Below are 16,626 nucleotides of genomic sequence, written 5' to 3'. Positions count from 1 at the left end.
CGGAAAAGCAACGACTCACTCTATTTTGTATACAATGACGACGCCGTTAAATAAGTGCCGATTCGTTTTGTTAACTTGTCATTTGGCGTGCTCAGGCTTTCATTCCTGATTGCTCCGTATGATTCGACCGTCGACGCCGCGCCGTTATGGTTATGTCACGAACGATTACTTCGACGACGTCGATTGATTCTCTTCTTCTCGTCTCGCTCGAAACGTCTGTTCGACTCTATACGGCGGACTACATTTGTCGCGTTCGCTCGATGAGTCCTACGAGGGGGGGTGAGCGTGGAAAGCCTCCCTGGAACACGCATACCTCGCTTCCGGAGATAGCGAGCGTAAACGTGAGGCTCGAACGAGAGATACCGTCGCGCGCGACAGCGCAAGTCCGTCGAAAGTCGCCGTCCCGCCGAATGTGCCGTACGTGAATCACAAACTCGTTTGTCCGAATAAGCCGAGCGAGCTGTCCCGCCCCGGCGAACGCTTTGCAAGCGCGCGCGAACGCCGTTGGACGCGCGCTCTAGGTCGAGTGGCGATCGGGGGATACTGTGCCATGCCGAAAATTAGCGCGAACCCATAGGCGAGAAGATCGCGAGAATCCCTCGAGATCGCGTCGAGGAGGCGTCGGGAATCTGAGATTCGGGCGAAGAAGGAGGCAGGTGCGCGAACCCTTGGCCAGTCGCGAAAAAAAGAGAGAAGCTCGGCCGCGCAATCGCGTTGCATCGCGCGAACGAAAAAGGGAGAGTAGCGGCGGCAGCGGCGCGATAAAAGACAGCGAGCGAGAAGGGGGAGGCTCGGAAAGAAGGGGCCCAACGCACGCCGAGCAACGTTGCCGAGGCGGTGGGACGTGGACACGTGACCGGCCGGTCATATATAAAGGTGTAGCGTACCGGTGAGCAACCGACAGAGTACTCCTCTCCTTCTGGCCAAAGGGGGATTATTCTACATTAGCAGCAGTGTTGACAAGTGCGAGTTCTCGTTTTCTTATCTCGTTGTCCTCTTCGCATTGACAAACCATGAGGGCCTTCGTTGCGATCGCTGCCATCCTCGTTGTCGGTACGTACGATCACCATCATCATCATCGTCGTCGTCGTCGTCGTCGTCGTCGTCGTCGTCGTCGTCGTCGTCGTCGCTTTCATCAAGTGGACGATCAGTGAAAGTCCGATGCGCGTACTAGTGGCCGCACGTTTACCAAACCAATATTTAGTCGGTATAGTGCTGAGCGCGTGTGAGAACAATTCAAAGAAAGAGTGTGACGAGAAATTATGATTTTCACTCGATAACGCGTTCGATCACGATTACTCGTAACGGCGGTCGATTTTCAATGTACGCAGCCGTCCAAGTGAAAATTATGATTTTTCGAGCATGCACCGCGCTGATAGAAGCGCCTGTCTCGATCAGCGCGACTTTCGCGTTTCCAGAGGAGGAAAGGTCGGCCGCCACCCATCGCGATGTTTTCATTTTCCGCGCGCGCGCATAACACACGATGAAAGTGCTCACGAGCACCGGCAACGGACACGCACATGCACGCGACAGCGGGCCCATAATTTCTATTGATTTCTCCTCGTTTCGATCGGTCCGGCCACTTTCGTAGATCGCGGGCGTCGATGCGCGCAGCTTCGAGTCCGACCGAAACTGCGAGGGCGTCGGTTTCCCAACGAGGCGCGTGCGCAAACGTACGCGGAATCCAGTCTAATCTGTCGAACGACATAGCCGCTTCAATTAGCGCGGCGGTCTGGTTTTGAAAAGCGGGCAGGGGAGACGAGTGTTGCGCTGTCCGGGCCACATGACACCGTCGCGCACCTTCTATCCCTTTGCGCGCCGATTGCGACACCCGGATTATATTTTATAATGCAAATCCGATTGCGTTACCGTTCGGTCGCTCGCGGCATTAGTTCGGATGCGCGCGGCAAGCGATCAATCGACACCAATTGCTCGCTCGACCGAGGCTTACGATCCTGGACTTGGAAGCCGTCGTAACGTCGCCAGCGTCCGCGGCCGATTTCCTCAGCTCGCCAATGCGGAACGCTCGCTCGCGTCGTAAAACACGCGGAAACACGCGGAAACACGCGTATTTCCTGCTACTCCGAACTGGCTCTCTTACTCGACAATGCGCCTCTGAGAAATTAGAAAGGTGATGAGCGCGTACTCAAATTAACAGCGCGCCTCGTTTCTGCGGCGAATCTCCCGTTTCTTTTCTCTCCGCGTGCTGTCGACAGAGGGATCGGGATTTGTCGGGCGCGTGCTCTCGAGGTCGTTATACCCACGCTCGACGGAAGGTGCCACGGAGAAAGAGAAAAAAAGGGATCGATAGCCGAAAAACTTTCTCTCGAGGAGACGCGAGAAGCAGAAGGGCCGTCGGCGAGCCGTGCACGCGCGCTCGAAACAAGAAAGTCAATCGACGCACTACTCGCACACCGGACACTTACGCAATTCGCGGCGTATTTGTTTTCTTTCGATTCTTCTCTTTTTGCCGAAAAGCCAGTGATCGTTCACGCGTGATTTTTTCATCGCGATTCGCCAACGCTGTATAACGCCCGCCCGGCCGTCCGACCGCGTCGCGCGTGCCGAAAGCTCGTCGTCTTTGGCTCGGCCGTCGAGCTGTTGCGCGATCACCGCGCCGATTTTGCGTTGCTTTGAGGCGCCAACGAGCATCGTTATTCTGCGATCCGCTAATTTTCGCGCGACGGCTACGCTTGGTCGGAGAGACGCGCTGTGCGTACCTGGATTGGCAGCACGTAAGCGGACTTGTCATTTTACAATATTACAACGAGACTCGCGATCGAAGACGAACGTGCGTGCTCGCCGGTGGAGACGCGTTCGAATTTCGACGACGACAGATCGGAACCCGATAATTAACCCAAATAAGGCAACGCGCCTGGACCCTATAATAAGGAAAAAAGAAAGAAGACAAAAAAGGTCGTACGAGGCCGCTCCCTCGCTGACTCGTTCAAGGTGGGGCAGCGAAAAATGAAAGTGAAGGATCTGGGTGTGCGTGCGAGAGTGAGCGGGATGCTGAGAGCATAGCCACTTCTAGTGAAAGTGCCTGGCGAAAGTCTCTTTGTGGGATACGTTATGTATCTTACGTAACTCCCCGTCTTTTCCGAAAAACCCAGTGGATTTTTGATAACCGCGAAAAACTGACGGAAACAGAAAAAATAGATTTCGCTCGGCTTCAAAATTGCTCCGCGCCTCCTTTATCTTCGCGAAGAAAAACGTTTGCCCTACTTGTCACAGGAAGTTTGCGTTTAACGTTCTAAACAAACATCCGTTATCAATGTCTTCCAAAAAGCAAGTCTTTACGTAGCGTTCGGTCATTGTCGAAAACTCGTTGCGAAAACTTCATCATCTTCGCGATTATAATTACGCCTGCTTCTCTCCCGAGTTTGCGTAACTCGCAAATGCAGCTAACAACAACAACGAACGCAGACCGCGAGGTTTCGTCAGAGAACGAAAACGATCTCCGAGGATGCTTCGCGAGACTTAGATCGTCGAAAGGCCAACGGAACACGATCGATCATTGATGTACGAATAATGCAAAGCTCTTGAAAAGAGAAAAAGAAAAACACTGATTTCTTCTCGCTGCTCGAAAGAGACAAAACCAGTTGAATGTGAGAACACTTACATTCCCAAAAGCAGCAGCGCGCTTGTAATACATTACGCAACGTTCGATAAGCCCACACCCCCGTGCATATGTACACTGGATGCTTTCGCTGATTTACGAGCGATTATTACATTCAACGCTAGCGAAACCGAAGGTTTTTGTTCCGTCGCTGTTGCTTGGTTTTTCTTCGTGATGCAACGGGAAAGTTGTGCAGCGGAAAAAATGAAACGCTCATCGAATCGGGATAACTCGAGCGCGATACGATCGTTTAATTTCGAACCGCGAGAATTAGTAACATTTGCAGCTTGGTTGCGTGTACGCGTCTCAGAACTAACGCGATAAACGCAATCGCGACGGCGCTCCAAGCCTGTATAAATTAAGTGTGGGTGAATCCGAAAAAGAAGCGCGCGGTAGGCAGCGAATCCTCTCTAGAGGTGGCGCTTTTCTCGACTTTTCAATATTTTTCGTTAGCTGCTTTCTTCTTACAAGCGTGATGCAAGAACGAGCTTGAATTACGGTGACCGAGCGAGTGCAGATATACAGTTACGTAAAATTGCCTTTGCGCGCTCGAACAAACAAAAATCGCGACAGTTCGAAGGTGGTATCCATTGTAATCTCGAGCGCGTCCAAGCTACGCTGAGTGACGCGAGTCGCGAACAGTCAAGTTTAGTGCGCTTGAGGCGGATTGAAGACAAGTTCTGAAATGAAAAAGAAAACGAAAAGCAATTGAAAATTCGGTACAAGCGATTGTGCAATGCGGCGTGCGCGGGCAATTAGGCGGCCATTTATCATATTTCAACATGATTACGTACGATATCGGCTACGAGGAATCTGCATCTCTCAAAAGCCGCAAAGAAAGGTCTTCAAATCGTCTCTCTCTCTCCCTCTCTCGAGCGCTCTACGATGGCGCGCGCGTGCAATTCCAAAAAAAGAGCTGCCGTGCAAGTCGCGACAAAACCGCAGCGCTTGATTTCTTAACATTTCTAGAGAGAGAGAGAAACTATCTCTTTAACTCCATTGGATTTTTTCCGCGATAAGACTTGCAAGCGAGAGAGCCGATAAAATTTTCGATTTATTGGCTGTCAAAGGTAAAGTTTGAAAAGTCCAAGCGCCCGTAGAATGCGACAAAGGGGACTTTCGACATACACACCGTCCACCATTGTCTCGCTGGCAACCCACAAGGATATGCATTCCTTAGCTTTTCAAGTATTCAAGGCGAGATTATGCTTTTTCATTTTAGTTTGCGTGAATTTAGAGAAAGGGATTTTCGTAGTCTAGTTTTCACGGCTAATCAGTCGATTATTCGGCATTTCTTTCCTAGCGTGCAGTGAAATGTAAATTGCATTGACACACTTCTGTTTTTCTTTCGATTAAAATTTTTCTTGAAAAGAAAGGAAAGGTACAACGTGGCCCGATCGAAAGCCACATAGAAGCACAGTTTCCAAAGCGTCGACTAGATGAATATTCAGCTGGATTTCCCGTGGCATAATTAGAGTTTATCGGAGCAGCACTTTCACTGGAATGAAAAGAAAAGAGGTAAAATCGCAAAGTCGGTGTTTAGAATTTCGCCGGGCGGCGGACATAGGTATGGAAAACGAATTATCGGCGGCAATGAATGAAATGAAACCCGGCGGTATGACGGAATGGCGGAATGTATGTATACGGGTCAAATCGAGAAATTGCGCGTCCAACCGAGCGGCACCGACGCTCCGCTCGCCGTAATTACGAGAACCAGCGTAGCGTTCGAACTTGACATTCAGCGAGGATTGGCGTTTCGATGGCGCGCGGCGCTACACTTTCTACGCGCTCCACTTGGCTCGACGAAAAGCGCCTGACTCGCGGTTCGCTTTTGCGCAGGTGCGCGTGCACAGGAGAACTTCAAGTGTCCCGACGACTACGGCTTCTACCCGCACCACCTGTCGTGCGACAAGTACTGGAAGTGCGACAACGGCGAGGCCGAGCTGAAGACCTGCGGCAACGGGCTGGCGTTCGACGCCACGGACAGCAAGTTCCTCACGGAGAACTGCGACTACCTGCACAACGTGGAGTGCGGCGAGCGCACGCAGCTCGAGCCGCCCATCAGCACGCCGCACTGCTCCCGCCTCTACGGCATCTTCGCCGACGAAAAGAAGTGCGACGTGTTCTGGAACTGCTGGAACGGCGAGGCGTCGAGGTACCAGTGCAGCCCCGGCCTCGCCTACGACCGGGAGGCCCGCGTCTGCATGTGGGCCGACCAGGTGCCCCAGTGCAAGATCGAAGGTAAGCGCGCTCGCCGGCTCGGCTCCCGAGCGGACGCTAACTGCTGTGGCTCGTTGCAGAGGTGGCCAACGGGTTCGCGTGCCCGGCCGCCGGCGAGGTGAGCGGCGCCTCCGGTAGCTTCTCCCGCCACGCCCACCCCGACGACTGCAGGAAGTACTACATCTGCCTGGAGGGCATCGCGCGCGAGTACGGCTGCCCCATCGGCACCGTCTTCAAGATCGGCGACGCCGACGGCGCCGGCGCCTGCGAGGACCCCGAGGACGTTCCCGGATGGTGAGTAGCCGCGCGCCCCCCTCCGCGCTCCAAATCCTCCAAGAAGCTGCCCGCCAATCAGCTCGTTTGTCCTGCCGCAGCGAGGACTACTACGGCGACCTCGACCTCAAGAGCATCCGCAAGAGCGAGCTGCTCGCCGGCATCCAGAGCTCGGGCGAGTCCAGGAACCCGACCCCCAAGCACAACAAGCCGAGGCCGCAGGCGGCGCAGCAGCCGCAGCGACCGGCCCAGAACCTCCAGGAGCAGTAGGAGCGGCGATCGAGGACGCGCGGCCTGGAAGCTGGCTCGAGCCTCGCAGCGCCAGACACTGCCGAGACGATGACGACCAATCGATATATTAAGCGAGAGAGACCAGGGTATCTAGTCTCGTCGACGCCCACGGCGATCCCCCTCCTTCCTCTTCGTCCTTATCTCGCCTCACCCCGCCTTCCTCCCTTCCTGCCCCCCTCCTCCTCCTTCTCCTCCTCTTCCACTCTCTATCCGCGTGATTCTTGCGTTCAGAGATCGCCCAAACGCGAACTCTCTCTGTGTACTTTAGTGCGCGCGCACGCCTTCGAGAAGACTCTCTTCTTTTCGGCATTGCCCTTGCATTTTTTATCTGTACTTCTCCAAGGTGCGGCTCGTTTTTTTAATATATATATATTATATATTATTATATGTACGTACTTGCGCCGATGTACCTATACATATTTTTTTTTTCCTATCTACCGCTCGAGACGACTTATCGCGTTCGAGCGTAAACGTTAGAAAACCGCTACTTCTTCATTTTCTTTTTCTTTTTTTTTTTTTTTACGTACCGTTGTCAATTTGTCGCGCGAACACACGGACATTGTTTTGTAAACGAGGCGCCCACATTCGGACGAAAATTTCGCGTGTGCTCTTTGGAATTTGCGTTGTGAGAAAAATGTGCTTTTGGAAGAGACGATTGCACTTTGTGGAACGTATAGACTTCGAATTCTGCCAATGTTAGACGTCGATCCTCTTTTCTTCGCATTTCTATTGTAGAAATCGCTTGCGAGCTCCATGCAAACAAAAAAAAAAGAAAAAAAACAAAATCTTCCATCTCTTTCTCAAGAATTTCCAACGAACAAACGACAAACAGCAAACAATAAAAATTATTCAAAACACAAAAAAAAACTGAGGTGTATTCTCTATTCATTGTCACATCCTATGTACGAAACTAACGAATTTCGCATTCGGCGAACGTCGCTTAAGCTAGTGAAAACTATCTGGCTCTCGCTGCCTTTTTTTCTCGCCTTTTCGTGGAAAGTACAAAAGACTTGTTGAATTATGCGCCGCGACGCCCGCGCGCGCGCGCGAGCGTGTCTCGTTTGCGACAGGAATTTTGCAACGACCGGCGCGTGGAGTATATTGTTTTTTTATTCGCGGGCGGCGCGTTGTGAAAACTAATTGACTATCGATTGATTTTAGAATTTGCGATGGACCTATAGATACACACCTACGGCATTCGCATTGCGTTGGCTTTGGGCTTTTTATCGTATTTGCATTGAATACTTACGTAAAAGCGGTACGCGACGAAAATACCTGGCCACTCTGCAGTGTCGCCACGAGCACGCAAGCTGAAATGATCGCTCGCACTTGGGCGCGCATTCGAGCTGCGCGGCAACGGAGGGGCGGGAACGACTGCAACAGTTTTGGAAAGCCCGTCGTCGCGCAGGAGAAAACGAGACGGAGAAAGCGCTCGAGATTTTTCAAAGTTTTATTCGGAGTTTTCAATTGCGCCTATGATAATGAAGTAGAAAGTCAATATGAGATCGAAACGGAAATGCCACTTAGAAGCAGAGCGCGGACTACAAGAGATGCCGGGGTGGATAAAGTTTTGTGAAAGCCACGCGACGTACGTCGCTATTTTGTACGCCAACTTGCTTTTCCTTAATGATATATGCTCATCTCCTTCCCCACCTCGATCACGTTCTTATGTTAATTTAATTAGAGAGCTCGACTGTGTCGATTTGATTACTCTCTCGCAAAGCCATGGTGCGCGCAGATATTTGTCACCAATGATCGCGAACACTGTATTTGCCGTCAAACGAAAGTACAGCTCTGTCGCCAGCCTGTTTTATGATTCATCATTTTACGTAATGATTTACGCTACGCTCGGATCGAATTCTTAATCACGATCAGTAAAATTATATTTGTACCAAGGCTGGTGAGATTCTCGATTATCTTGTAGCGATGATGGTTTTGTGCGGTTTTTTATCATCAAGGTCATGCAGACTAGTCTTTCTCCAAAATTTCAGCGTTAAAATATCTTTTGAAAGTCTCAACAGGCTAAGAAATGCTGAAAGTGCAGAAAAAACATTTTCATCAAACTTTTGAACAAATGGTACTTTGGAGATGTAATCTCAGTATGCATGCAATGTTAAATGAATTCTTAAAATGTGGTCTTACCCAGACTGCCAAGTTCAAAATTCTCTTATTTACGCAAGTATTTATTTCGTGGGAAAACGGTCATCAATAATCTGCATACCCAATTTGCTAATTAAGTAATAATTTTCACCTCTAAATCTGACATAAGCATTTCCATAACATTTACGTACTTTTGATGCACCAACAACTTTGCTGGTATTGCTCATTAGTTGTATGAAATATAAAAGTTGTTTTTTTTATCATTTTCTATATCCAAAATTAGCAATGTCCTGATATTTTCATTTTAAGAATAAGTTCTCATCCCTTCTCATAAAACACTGTGTTGATCAACTTTTATATTTAACTGTATAATAGAAACTTGTACCTATTAAATAGAAAGAAATCTAATCTCTATGTATAAGATTCAGATTCATTATTGTTGCTTTAATATGTACATTAGTACTTGGTCATCATAGCATATTGCTTCATTTCTAGAAATATAATAGGTATCATGTATAAATAAAAATAGATCACTATGGTCACTACCTTGTAAATTTTAGAATTATCATCACTATCATTGATCATTTGAACAATTAATTACGTCATAAAGAGAAAGTCAAGTATACAAAAAAAATCATAATAACTGTTGTGTACAATATTATCGACACCCTGCAACATAATTTTATTACGAAAGAAAGGAAATTCGCACGAGATGAATTTAAAAAAATTTACGCTAATTTAAAATAAATTACTAAACATACATGACATCTGAATGAAATAGTCCTAATGAATCAGTAGCTGCTGCTTTTCAAAGTAATAAAAAGAGTTTTCAGCTAAAATGGGACGAAGTGAAAGAAAGATGACTCGGAAAAGTATGTAATCCAGTTGTGGTTGCGTTCTGGTTGCACTGCGTCTCTGTATGTAGGGACAGGTGAAAAAATGAAAAACTGCGTTTGTGAACAGTGAACGTCGCGATCGCTCCCCTATATTCACTACTGAAGCGCGCCCCCTTCAAAATAAAGAGAAGCGAACTTATTATGTGTAATATGTAGCAATGTGTGTGTGACTATGATTGTGTACATGCGTAGTTAATGCGCCGCTCTGCTGCGCGCGCGCGTGGGAGAGAGAGAGAGAAAGAAGGAGGCTCTAACACTCTGCACTCAGGTTGGCGTAGCTGCTTCGTTCATCTTCTTCTGCAATAAACAAGGTTTGTTTTTAAATTTCGTCATCTGATTGGGATACCAACCACAGGCGACTTCTGCGTAGAGTGTTGAGTTTCTCATCGAAAAATAGCATAATAATCCGCGTATGCGCCAATCATTGACAGATGGCAAACTCTCAAGATGGCGATGAAGGCAGCTAAGGTGAGTAGGCACAGATATGTACAGTTGGCTTGTTTACGTTGCTCGCTTTCGCGAAATTTCCAGTTATTGAGTTTTCACGAATTTTCTGGAAGCAAACAGCTGATCCACAGCTAAGTTCTCTCGCGCTCTCCTCCATCACGCGAGATCACTTATATAAGCGTTTGCGTGTTGTGCTTGTCTGTGTATATACAAGAGTGATCGTTTTTTTAACGCGGAAGATAACAAGATTAGAATAATCGTCACCTTTCTTTCTCTTCTCTCTCCTTGTTTAATGACATCATTGCCAAAGCGCGAGAGAGAGGAGTGCCAGCAATATTTTAACTCTCAAAGATGTTCTCGCACACGATCGCTCTCTAACAGCTACTGCACGTGATTTGAACAAGCTCATTTGTTTATTACGCGCCTGTCCAAGTAATTCTGTGAAGAGTAAGAGCTCGCATGACGTAAATGGCATTATTCCCAGAAGATAGAAGAGAGAGAAAAAGAGAGAGAAAAAGACACTCTTAACTTGGTGAGTTTTGTGAAAGCTGTGTGTAACACATATCCTTAATTACTAGCATTATTCATATGTCAAACAAGTAGTTATTGATCGGTTCTCTTGCGCTCTCTTAGCACTTTTTTATACATACATTTAAAAATGTCTCGCGGAATTTCTCTCTCTCTCTCTCTCTCTTTTTTCTTTCCCTCTCTTTCTCTCTCCTTTTAGATTGAACAACAAAAATTGCGTTTTGATACTGAGTAACGATAAATGCGTCGTTTCCGTTCTCTCAGGAGTCGTTTGTTTGAGACTTTTTTTCTCCCTGGAATTTCAGATAATGGCTGGGAAAAATTCGAGAAAGTAGATTAAAAGTGTCAGTTGAGCACTGTGCTAGCATTTCAATCAATGCGTCAGTGACAGAAGTACATATATTCCAAAATGTTTGAGTCGCCAAGAAGCTTGCAGGAAGTCTGCATTGATTATATCTGTGATAATGTTATGGCACTTTGCGACTATCATCCTGACACAGGTGCTATACCTGGGAATTGTATTGTCTCTATTGGTGAGTCTCTAACTACAAAATATGTCAACAGTCTCTGTCACATGTAAGTTATTATTTTATGTCAATTAATATTTTTTAGCCGATGATGATCAAGGATTTAACAATGCTGGAGAAGGTACTTTTGAAACTTCCCAAGGTGCTCTACCAACTAATTTGCCCAGTCAATATGCTTTGGCAAACACAACCAAACTCAGCTTCAAAGATCCAGACACTTTTTTACCAACCGAAATTTCAGAGCAATTACTTTATAGTTTATGCGAAAGAAAGAAGCTATCTGACTTGACCATAACACTATTTGATTCTAAAACTACAAGGCTAAGGTACAATTTGTTCAAATACATATTGCAATGTTTTTAATAGCAATTACTTGATTTTTTCTTTTTACTGTAATGCTTGTATATTTTAGGCATGTCAAATTAAAAAATGCATCAAACCTTACTGTGAAAGGACTCACAGTTCTTAAGCAACATAAAGTTATAGATTTAGAAGTAAATAGATTAAAAATAACTGTTAATGATTTAATAGCTTGTTTAGGTGATTGGAGTCTACAAAATCTTAGATCATTAAGTGTTGCTAGAGGAAGTTTTATGGATTGTTCAAGGTCTGTTCAATGATTCATAATATATGATGACATATACGACGGAATTCTGAATGATGATGTAATTTTTTATTTTGTAGATACTGTGTTGTGGTAGCATTGAGCAAATTGCGTGCTCTACAAATCTTGAATGTGTCAGGTACTGAGTTTAATAGGCATGGGTTAGAAATCGTTGTTGAAGATTTGCCTCTTTTACAAAGCCTTGACATATCTTGCACCAGAGTTGATGACATTTCCCCATTAAGAAAGTGCAAGGACAGATTAAAAACGCTAATAATGTACAATTTAAGAATAAGCGGCTGTGGAAATATGATATCTGTATTGTTGGAATTGAATGAGCTAAGAACCTTAGATATATCTGACGAAAGAGATACCCACGTATTCGAAGTATTTGCACCTATTAGGTCTAAGATTACAGATTTACTCAAAGCCATCGATTGCATGCCATACCTTCAGAGTTTGGATATATCAGGTAAACATTGAATACATTAGATTAAATTATTATGGTAAGAAAGAAGGGAAGTTGAAAATAACTCCTGATTTTATTACAGGCAAAGATGATATAGATGGCAAAGATTTATGGAATTTCATCCAAGCACATAAAAATCTGCAATTCTTAGGTCTTGTTCACTCTGATGCTTGCTATGAAGATTGTCTAATGAACCCACTGAACAAAAATTATAGGTCTGACATTGTGGTAAGATCTCTTTCAAAATTTTCAATATAATATCAGCCTATATATTCTAACGACGTGTCATAAAACTATAAAAAATAGGTGAGCGGTACAGCAACAGAATCCCAAATCTTAGAGGCCTTGAGAAGGTATCCAAACAGGCCGATCTACGTACAGAAATGCTTGTACAACTTGTTCCGATTGACTTCATACTTCAGTGAGGCACGAGTTGATGTTATTAAACTCGTAATTCCCGGAATGCGAGCACATCCCCAGGAATTTCGTGTACAAATGGCAGCCACGGCATGTCTTTACAATCTGACAAAAGGCGAGCTTGCCACCAAAATTCATCCATCTGTACTAAAACAGATAGTAGATTTGACCCTTACGGCTATGGAATCTTATCCAAATCACTATCAGTTGCAGAAGAATACTTTGTTGACTTTGTGCAGCGATCGGATTCTCCAGGATGTCGCTTTTGATAAGTACAGGTAATTTTGCAAATTTATTTTATTGTCGGTATTTAAAAGCGATTCATTAATTTGATATGTTAGATAAATTTTGTTATTGAGTACTTATAAAGCTAATGTTTCTGTAGATGTGCGAAATTGGTAATGAACTGTTTATCGGCGTTTGATGACGCCTCAATGAATCGAATGTCGGTAGCGATCTGCTCGATTTTGGCAGCTAAGATCTCAACGATTGAGACATCAATGCTTGGTGCCCAACCGCAGTATATGTCAAAGCTCCTGTCAATGGTGCGTTCAAAGGTACAATCTAAGTCGGTAGACATTACCATGAAGTTCACTCTGAGTGCTTTGTGGAATCTTACCGACGAAAGTGCCACCACATGCAAAGTGTTCTTAGAGGAAGGAGGTATGGAACTCTTTTTGGAGGTCCTTGAGAGCTTCCAGGGCGAGTCAAGCGTTGAAACTAAAGTGCTAGGACTACTCAATAATATTGCTGAGGTAAACTCCTAATTCTTCAACTAAATGTTTTTTTCCATTATTACCAGAAACGTTGTGTCTTTGAAAAACTTGAATTGAAAAATGTTTTATACAAAAGTTTATTTGAGCTTTTCAAATATTTAGGTAGTAATATGTCATTTATGTCATTTACGGGTAAGCTTGAACTTTCAAATGGGTTTAACATTTCCTTTTCTTTAACATTGGATTTTGCATCAAAATTTCGTTTGTTAATACGTGTCCTTAATTTGTACATGTTTGACTTTTCTTAATTATGATTCTGTTCTTTTTCTCTAAACAGATTCGAGCTGCTGAGGTTAGTAAGAGTTACATTTTTTAAACACCTCATTCAATAAAGAAAGCTTTTTAACCATGTTCCTTACTTTCATGGATGATAAATTATTGCACGGTTTTAAGATAGCTAATATTTTTGAGTAACGAAAACAATCGGTTATTAATTTTGATGCAAAGTTCCAAATAAATGTAACTTTATAAAAGACAATTCTTTCACGACTCTTCTTCAATGCTAAACTGCGAAAAAAATCGTTTGCATTGCTTACTTCACATGCATCATTCGTTGTTATTGAATAAAAACATGAATCCTGAAAACCTTCCACGCATTCATGCTAATAAGCCTTCACACCACTCTATGTTTTTACATCAACCAATCGAAAATAATTTTAGGTCGGCCACCTGAGAGATCAATTGATGCAATCACGTTTTATCTCGATGCTGTCATTGTTATTGGACTCGAAACACATCGATGTATCGTACTTTGCTGCTGGGATTGCTGCACATTTATTAAGCGATGGGCCACGATTGTGGTTTACGGCTCCATTACTGCCAACGCGTAACCAGTTGCTGGATCAGCTGGCGCGCGCCGTAACCAGTTGGCAGACACCTCAGAATGAAATGGTCGCCTACCGAAGCTTCCAGCCGTTCTTCCCATTGCTTAGATGTTCTGATGCCTATCCGGTTCAACTCTGGGCCGTTTGGGCTATTCATCACGTCTGCACTAAGAACCGTGAGTTCCGCATTGTCTGTTTCTTTATTTCTTTCACATTGATCAAGCTTTGTTATAAGTTGTTAAGGGTAAGGATAATTATTAATATGTAGAATTTTTGTTTGTGAAATGCGTGTAATCTGAGATTGTAGATTAATTTTGTTTTTCAAGTATAAATTTCGTTATAAAAATAACTTGGCACTTTGTAAGTATGTTTTAATTGAAGAATAGAATTAAGTTAACTATATATATATTCAAAACAACTGTTACAATTATAAACATCAAGTTATTACATAATGTAAAGTATAGTCTACCCGTTCTTGCTTAAAATATAACATCGGCAATGAAAAGACGAGTAAACAAATTGATTATTCGGAACAATAAAAGCACGCACAAATATTATTGAATGTTACAGTGTCTAATATTTTGATTAATTTTTAAATGGAAGCTTGTATAATTAAAGCAATTATATAATTAACAAGCAAATGAGTGTGGTTTCCTTAAAGCTGATGATGTATATATTTCAGCGAATCGGTACTGCGAGATGCTGGTAAAGGAAGGTGGCGTAAAGATCCTTGAGGAGCTACAGAAGGAAAACAGCGAGAGTACGATGCAGCCAAATGTACGTACCCTGTGCCGTGCCATCCTCGACACGGTGACGCAGCAGCCATGCTAACGACAGGCAGCACTTTGTCATCATTGATAAACCGACGAGAACCTAACGATTGACCTGATTCGCTCTTGCACCCGCATAAGGAACGACTACGTTGATCAAGTTAACAGTGTGCGTCTGTGTGTATGACTTCCCACTGGTTGATATGCTAGTCAATTTATTCTCTTACGAATGATAAAAACAAACACGAAACAGAAATCTATATATCCCTGCTCTTTTTTTTCCAAACTCGATCAATAGTCCAAACGGATAAAAGTTAACTATATTTATCGAAAGAAACAAACAACAAATATAAAACCCAACCCTTAGTTCCCTTTGCCGAGGAATATCGGAGCTAGGGCTGTGCAATTTTCGAGGAGCATGTACGTTTGATTGTTGCATACACATACATACACATAGATCCTATTTGATTTGACGATACACCTAAATATATGCATGTATAACGCGCGCGCGTGTGCGTGGGTGGTATCGGTCAACGTTACATGCGAAAACGGGTGTGACTTTTAATTTTTTTCATTTACTTGTCGAAACGACTCTATTTCCGTTTATCTATACGGTTCAAAACTAGTAAGTACCTTCTTTCCTTACGATTTATGTAGATAAATAAACAAAATGGTGTAACGGTTAGAGAGAAACAAAAACAAATATGAAACATTGTAAAAGTATAAGTGCAGTTGACCAAAATTAATATCGGTCTATATTAATCTCTCACTGCTTCTTTTTCGCTCGTTCATTTAATTTGCAGCTTGTAATGACATTGAATTAATGGCTTTCTTATTGAGCTCGGGATGTACTTGATTTTCTCTTTCTTATACTAAAAAAAAAGAAACAACATCGATGACGTGATAATGCCGTCGATCATCTATAGGTAAATGAAAAAATTATGGATGCTTGTGGGAACGGTTGGAGGATACTAATTTTAGCTATATGACTAAAACAGAATTTTTTATTTTTGTTCATAAGATTGAGAATTATGACGTTTGATTTTTTTATATTATTATATGTGTAAGTAATTTTGTGTCGCTGAAAATTAACCACTTTCTTTATACTAAGTATTAAAATATATGTCATTATTTTGTTTTTTTCTGTTAATTATTATAACATTTCTTAGGCATCGGAATGAACCGTAAAAAAATTAAAAATTATTTTTGAAATAACTTTCTGTTTGACGAATATAGTGCAAAGTATTTTTGAATCTTCAATAATCATACAATTTTACTGAAGGCTGATTGTAATGTCAATAGTAAACAAAATTATTTAAATTGACACGAATTCTTAGTCCCAATAAACTTTCATAATTTTTTTATTAATCTATGTGCAACTTAAAATACAACGTCAAATCCACGTAAATAATCAATTATAACTTGTGCACGTTAAAAAAAACAGCCCTGGTTTTGATCAAAGTATAAAACAGTGCTGATTGTCGATTACACTTGTGACCGAAAATATAAAATTTGTCAAGCTGATTGATGATATTTTTGGCTACATGCCGTCCTGGACGAAAATTGTTAATGCAGAGTATTATAAATTATAGAAAAAATTATATTTGCAATTAACAGAGACAACTGGCAGTTTTCAAGCAATTATTACCAGTTTCGCGATGCGCGCATATGCATTGAGATGCTGTAATTTATCGAAGCGATATTTGCCTTTTTCCTCTGTCGATATATTTGTTGATCTTGGATGTAGTTTGGATTTCGGATCTAACCTGCCCAAGTCTTGTAGAATTAATAAAAGAATGTAATAGATAATCGCAAATAGCGATCTATTAATAAAAATACATATGCGTTGTGTTTTATAAAAAATA

General features: G+C 43.4%; 2 protein-coding genes and 1 long non-coding RNA gene across 5 annotated transcripts; 2 read left to right on the top strand and 1 right to left on the bottom strand.

The window, feature by feature from the left end:
- The first annotated feature begins 917 nt into the window (after nucleotides 1-917).
- On the top strand, nucleotides 918-7,253 carry LOC131672351 (protein obstructor-E-like). Its single transcript, XM_058949509.1, has 4 exons — nucleotides 918-1,053; nucleotides 5,459-5,860; nucleotides 5,920-6,133; nucleotides 6,214-7,253. The coding sequence occupies exons 1-4, from the start codon at nucleotides 1,014-1,016 to the stop codon at nucleotides 6,380-6,382; spliced, it is 825 nt and encodes a 274-aa protein (XP_058805492.1). The 5' UTR covers nucleotides 918-1,013; the 3' UTR covers nucleotides 6,383-7,253.
- A 717-nt stretch (nucleotides 7,254-7,970) lies between these two features.
- On the bottom strand, nucleotides 7,971-9,442 carry LOC131672354 (uncharacterized). Its single transcript, XR_009302613.1, has 3 exons — nucleotides 8,695-9,442; nucleotides 8,546-8,616; nucleotides 7,971-8,435 (listed from the first exon to the last, which is right to left on the bottom strand). It is a non-coding gene; the product is annotated as an uncharacterized LOC131672354 (long non-coding RNA).
- Nucleotides 9,443-9,657: 215 nt separating this feature from the next.
- Nucleotides 9,658-16,616, top strand: LOC131672346 (protein zyg-11 homolog B). 3 transcript variants are annotated; one of them, XM_058949500.1, is made up of 11 exons: nucleotides 9,658-9,867; nucleotides 10,680-10,907; nucleotides 10,987-11,227; nucleotides 11,314-11,508; nucleotides 11,586-11,977; nucleotides 12,057-12,202; nucleotides 12,281-12,669; nucleotides 12,777-13,146; nucleotides 13,445-13,459; nucleotides 13,828-14,167; nucleotides 14,674-16,615. In XM_058949500.1, the coding sequence occupies exons 2-11, from the start codon at nucleotides 10,784-10,786 to the stop codon at nucleotides 14,820-14,822; spliced, it is 2,361 nt and encodes a 786-aa protein (XP_058805483.1). In that variant the 5' UTR covers nucleotides 9,658-9,867; nucleotides 10,680-10,783; the 3' UTR covers nucleotides 14,823-16,615. The 3 variants fall into 3 exon arrangements, with proteins under 3 accessions (XP_058805483.1, XP_058805485.1, XP_058805484.1); XM_058949501.1 differs by lacking the exon at nucleotides 9,658-9,867 and adding an exon at nucleotides 10,240-10,378 and having other exon boundaries at nucleotides 14,674-16,616; XM_058949502.1 differs by lacking the exon at nucleotides 13,445-13,459 and having other exon boundaries at nucleotides 9,659-9,867; nucleotides 14,674-16,614.
- The last annotated feature ends 10 nt before the right edge of the window (nucleotides 16,617-16,626 follow it).

Source organism: Phymastichus coffea, unplaced genomic scaffold, assembly GCF_024137745.1.
Source record: "Phymastichus coffea isolate CEN01 unplaced genomic scaffold, Cenicafe_Pcof_1.1 PCOF00148, whole genome shotgun sequence".
Lineage (NCBI taxonomy): Eukaryota > Metazoa > Arthropoda > Insecta > Hymenoptera > Eulophidae > Phymastichus > Phymastichus coffea.
Note: the sequence above shows the minus strand (reverse complement) of the source record. Positions and strands in the feature narration are given on the sequence as shown.

Bases quoted from the DNA above. Each gene is read 5' to 3' on its own strand.
- LOC131672351 (XM_058949509.1), top strand. From the start codon at position 1,014: ATGAGGGCCTTCGTTGCGATCGCTGCCATCCTCGTTGTCG. The intron at 1,054-5,458 runs GTACGTACGATC...GCTTTTGCGCAG, and splicing joins CGCTGCCATCCTCGTTGTCG to GTGCGCGTGCACAGGAGAAC. The intron at 5,861-5,919 runs GTAAGCGCGCTC...GGCTCGTTGCAG, and splicing joins GCCCCAGTGCAAGATCGAAG to AGGTGGCCAACGGGTTCGCG.
- LOC131672346 (XM_058949501.1), top strand. From the start codon at position 10,784: ATGTTTGAGTCGCCAAGAAGCTTGCAGGAAGTCTGCATTGATTATATC. The intron at 12,203-12,280 runs GTAAGATCTCTT...TATAAAAAATAG, and splicing joins ATTATAGGTCTGACATTGTG to GTGAGCGGTACAGCAACAGA. The intron at 12,670-12,776 runs GTAATTTTGCAA...ATGTTTCTGTAG, and splicing joins GTCGCTTTTGATAAGTACAG to ATGTGCGAAATTGGTAATGA.